The 3,900-nt window shown below is 51.7% G+C and overlaps 1 protein-coding gene across 1 annotated transcript in view; it reads left to right on the top strand.

Moving 5' to 3' along the window:
- The window catches only part of GALNT6 (polypeptide N-acetylgalactosaminyltransferase 6), a 10,482-nt gene that overhangs the window by 3,695 nt on the left and 2,887 nt on the right, over window positions 1–3,900 (top strand). The window contains exon 4 of the mRNA XM_008057159.2: window positions 1,350–1,451. Within this exon, the coding sequence (XP_008055350.1) occupies window positions 1,350–1,451 (102 nt within the window). The remainder of the gene's footprint in view (window positions 1–1,349; window positions 1,452–3,900) is intronic.

Here is a 3,900-nt window from a genome sequence, read left to right as displayed (position 1 = left end):
CCGGGTAATTTTTTGATTTATGTAGAGATGAGGTCTCGCCAAGTTGCCCAGGTGGGTCTCGAACCCGTGGGCTCAGGCAATCCACTCACCTCGGTCTCCGAAAGATGCGGGATTCCAGGCTGAGCCACCGAGCCCGGTGAGAACCACTGCTTATAAGGACACTCCTGTGTGCTGTAGACTACTTCCAGGACCTGGCACCCTGTGAGGTTCCCCAACCTGCCCCACAGAGGGTGTCCAGTCCTGCCCATCCCAGTCTCCAAGGCTCTGGCCCTCACTTTGCTATTAACTCCAGGCAGGTGGGTTGATGAACAGAGGAGAAAAATCACAGAGGCCGGGCACAGTGGCTAATGCCTGTAAACCCAGCACTATGGGAGGCCAAGGCGGGAGGATCACTTGAGGCTAGGAGTTTGAGAGCATAGTAAGACTCCATTTCTACAAAAAAATCCAAAAATTAGCCAGGCGTGGTGGGACATGCCTATAGACCCAGCTATGCTGGAGAGGCTCACCAGAATCAAGGAGGTTGAGGTTGCAGTGAGCTGTGATTGTGCCAGTGCACTCTAGTCTCATTCTAGTCTGACAGAGTGAGACTCTAATTCAAAAAAAAAAAAGAGAAAAAAGAAAAATGAACTCATGCCTGTAATCCCAGCACTTTGAGAAGCAGAGACAAGAGAATTGCCTGAACCCGCGGGTTCTAGACCAGTCTGGGCAACATGACGTGACCTCATCTATACAATAAATCAAAAAATTAGCTGGGCCGGGCTCGGTGGCTCATCCTGTAATCCCGCGCCTTTGGGAGGCTGAGGTGAGTGAATTGCCTGAGCCCGCGGGTTCGAGACCCGCCTGGGCAGCGAGACCTCATCTCTACAATAAATCAAAAAAAAAATCAACTGGGTGTGTTGGCGCATGCCTGTAATTCCGGCTACTCAGAAGGCTGAGGCGGAAGGATCGCTGGAGCCCAGCAGGCCGAGGCTGCGGTGGCCAAGAGCAGCCACTGCACTCCAGTCTGGGCGACAGAGTGAGACTCCAACTCAAAAAAAAAAAAAAATTAGCTGGGCATAGTGGCACATGCCTGTAGTTCCAGCTACTTGGAAGGCTGAGGCAGAAGGTTTACCTGAGCCCAGCAGGTCAAGACTGTGGTGGCTGTGAGCCTGCCACTGCACTCCAACCTGGGCAACAGAGACTCCTCAAAAAAAAGAAAAGAAAAATCATGAAGTTGAAATCCAGCTGTGTACATTTCTTCTAGTTGACTGGAATTGGCTCCAGGTGGGCCCCACCCCCACAGTCTAGGAAACGCCTGACTGTACTCTCCTGCCGTTCTCTCCCCCCCTCCACCCCTTACCATTCTGCAGATCAAGAACCTCGGCATCAGTCAGTGCCTGGATGTGGGCGAGAACAACCGTGGTGGAAAACCCCTCATCATGTACTCCTGCCATGGCCTTGGCGGCAACCAGGTAGACAACCCGCCATGCCAGGTGGCCTGGGCAAGCCTGTCTCCGGGGTGTCTCCTTTCCTCACCAGCCCCCTTTCTGTACCCTAAGTAGTGCTTTCCTGAGGACTGGGAGGGAGGGCTAGAAGGAAGAGGAGGCACCATCCCTGCCCTCAGGAAGCTTCCAGTCTGAGGGGGAATGCATGACACACACAGAGACAAGTCTCAAGTCTGAATAAGGGCCCTCCAGAGAGAACACGGCATCAGCGCTGGGTGTAAGGAAAGGATGGAAAGGAGGATGGACCTGTTGATCAGAGAGGGTTTGCTGGAGGGGCCCAGCTGCAGGGTGACGTTTGGGGTAAGTATGGAACATTTATTTTTTTTTTTGAGTAGAGGTCTCACTCTGTCACCCAGGCTGGAGTGCAGTGGGCCACCACAATCTACTGGTCTCAGGTGATCCTTCCACCTCAGCCTTCCAAGTAGCGACTGGAGCCGCAGGCGCATACCACCACACCCAGCTAATTTTTCTTGATTTATTGTAGAGATGAGGTCTCGCCAAGTTGCCCAGGGTGGTCTTGAACCCCTGGACTTAGGCAATTCTCTCACCTCCACCTCCCAAAGTGCTTGGATTGCAGGCGTGAGCCACCACGCCCGACAAGTATAGAACATTTCTGAGCACTTTCCCTCACCTACTTTTAGCGTCTCTCTTCAATGCCTCCCAGTTTAAAAGCTACCACTTGGCTCCTACCCCCTTGTAGCGACCCCAAAACAACTACCTTCTGCCATCTCACACCTGACACCCTGGGAGCTTACCCCACACCCCACAATGTCCCAGCACTTCCCGGAGCAATAACTAGCAACCTTCCCATGCTCCACTCCTCAATCTACCCTGAGTTTGTGGTGCCTGTGAGAACACAACACAGATTTGAAGCCAGGGAAAGCTTCAGCCTGGGTCACTGCACAGGCTGTCAACACATGCAAACAAAGGCTGTCTTTCTGGAGCAGTTTCCTATACCATTGGCCTGCAGGCTGATTTTATTTTATCTTTAATTTTTAAAAAAAATTTTTTTGGAGTTAGGGGTCTCACTCTGTCACTGGCTGGAGTGCAGTGGTGCAATCACAGCTCACTGCAGCCTCAACCTCCCAGGCTCAGGCGATCCTTCCATCCAGCCTCCTGAGTAGCTGGGACTGCAGGCATGTACCACCACGCCCAGATAATTATTTTTATTTTTTGTTGAGATGAGATCTCACTATGTTGCCTAGGCTGGTCTCGAGCTCCTGGGCTCAAGCAATCCTCTTGCCTCAGCCTCCCAAAGTGCTGGGATTACAGACATGAGCCACTGTGCCTGGCCAGGGTGATTGTAGGTGGTACATTAAAGAATATTTTTCACTTCAATGGTGATTTTTTTTTTTTTTTGAGTTGGAGTTTCACTCGGTCACCCAGACTGGAGTGCAGTGGCCGCTTCCGGCCACCGCAGCCTCGACCCACTGGGCTCCGGCGATCTTTCCGCCTCAGCTTTCCGAGTAGCTGGAACTACAGGCGTGTGCTACCACACCCAGCTGATTTCTGATTTATTGTAGAGATGAGGTCTCGCTGCCCAGGCGGGTCTTGAACCCGTGGGCTCAGGCAATCCACTCACCTCAGCCTCCCAAAGGCGCGGGATTACAGGCTGAGCCACCGAGCCCGGCTGATTTTTTTTTTCTTGAGGTGAGGTCTCACTCAGTGACCCAGGCTGGTGCAGCAACATGATCACAGCTCACTACTGCCTCAACTACTCTGGCCTCGACCACACACAGCTAATTTTTAAATTTTTTTGTAGAGACGAGATCTCGCTATGTTGCCTAGTCTGGTCCTGAACTCCTGGACTCAAGTGATCCTCCTGCCTGGGCCTCCCAAAGTGCTGAGATTATAGGCATGAGCCACTGCACCTAGCCCACACCCAGCCTTAACAGTAATTTATTAGCAAAAAATAGAATTAGCATATCAAACATGATTTCACAGATGTTTCTTAAAATGAGTCTAAATCCAGTCTTAGCTAACTAACTTAAAGAAAATGTGTTGACCAGGCTCGATGGCTTAGCCTGTAATCCCAGCACTTTGGGAGGCCGAGGGGAGTGGACTGCCTGAGCCTGCAGGTTCGAGACCCACCTGGGCAACTTGGCGAGACCTCATCTCTACAATCAATTAAAAAAAAAATTAGCCAGGCATCGTAGTGTACGCCTGTAGTTCCAGCTACTTGGAAGACTGAGGCAGAAGGATAGCCGGAGCTGGGGTGGCCGTGAGCATGCCACTGCACTCCAGCCTGGGTGACAGAGTGACTCCAACTCAAAAAAAAAAAAAAAACTGGACTCGGTGGCTCACCCTGTAATCCCAACACTTTGGGAGGGCCGAAGTGAGTGGATTGCCTGAGCCCGTGGGCTCGAGACCCGCCTGGGCAACTTGGCGAGACCTCATCTCTACATAAAAATCAAAA

Source organism: Carlito syrichta, unplaced genomic scaffold (assembly GCF_000164805.1).
Source record: "Carlito syrichta isolate Samal-C Ts95f unplaced genomic scaffold, Tarsius_syrichta-2.0.1 Scaffold302820, whole genome shotgun sequence".
NCBI classification, from domain to species: domain Eukaryota; kingdom Metazoa; phylum Chordata; class Mammalia; order Primates; family Tarsiidae; genus Carlito; species Carlito syrichta.
The sequence above is the reverse complement of the archived record's forward strand: the minus strand, read 5'-3'. Positions and strand labels throughout refer to the sequence as shown.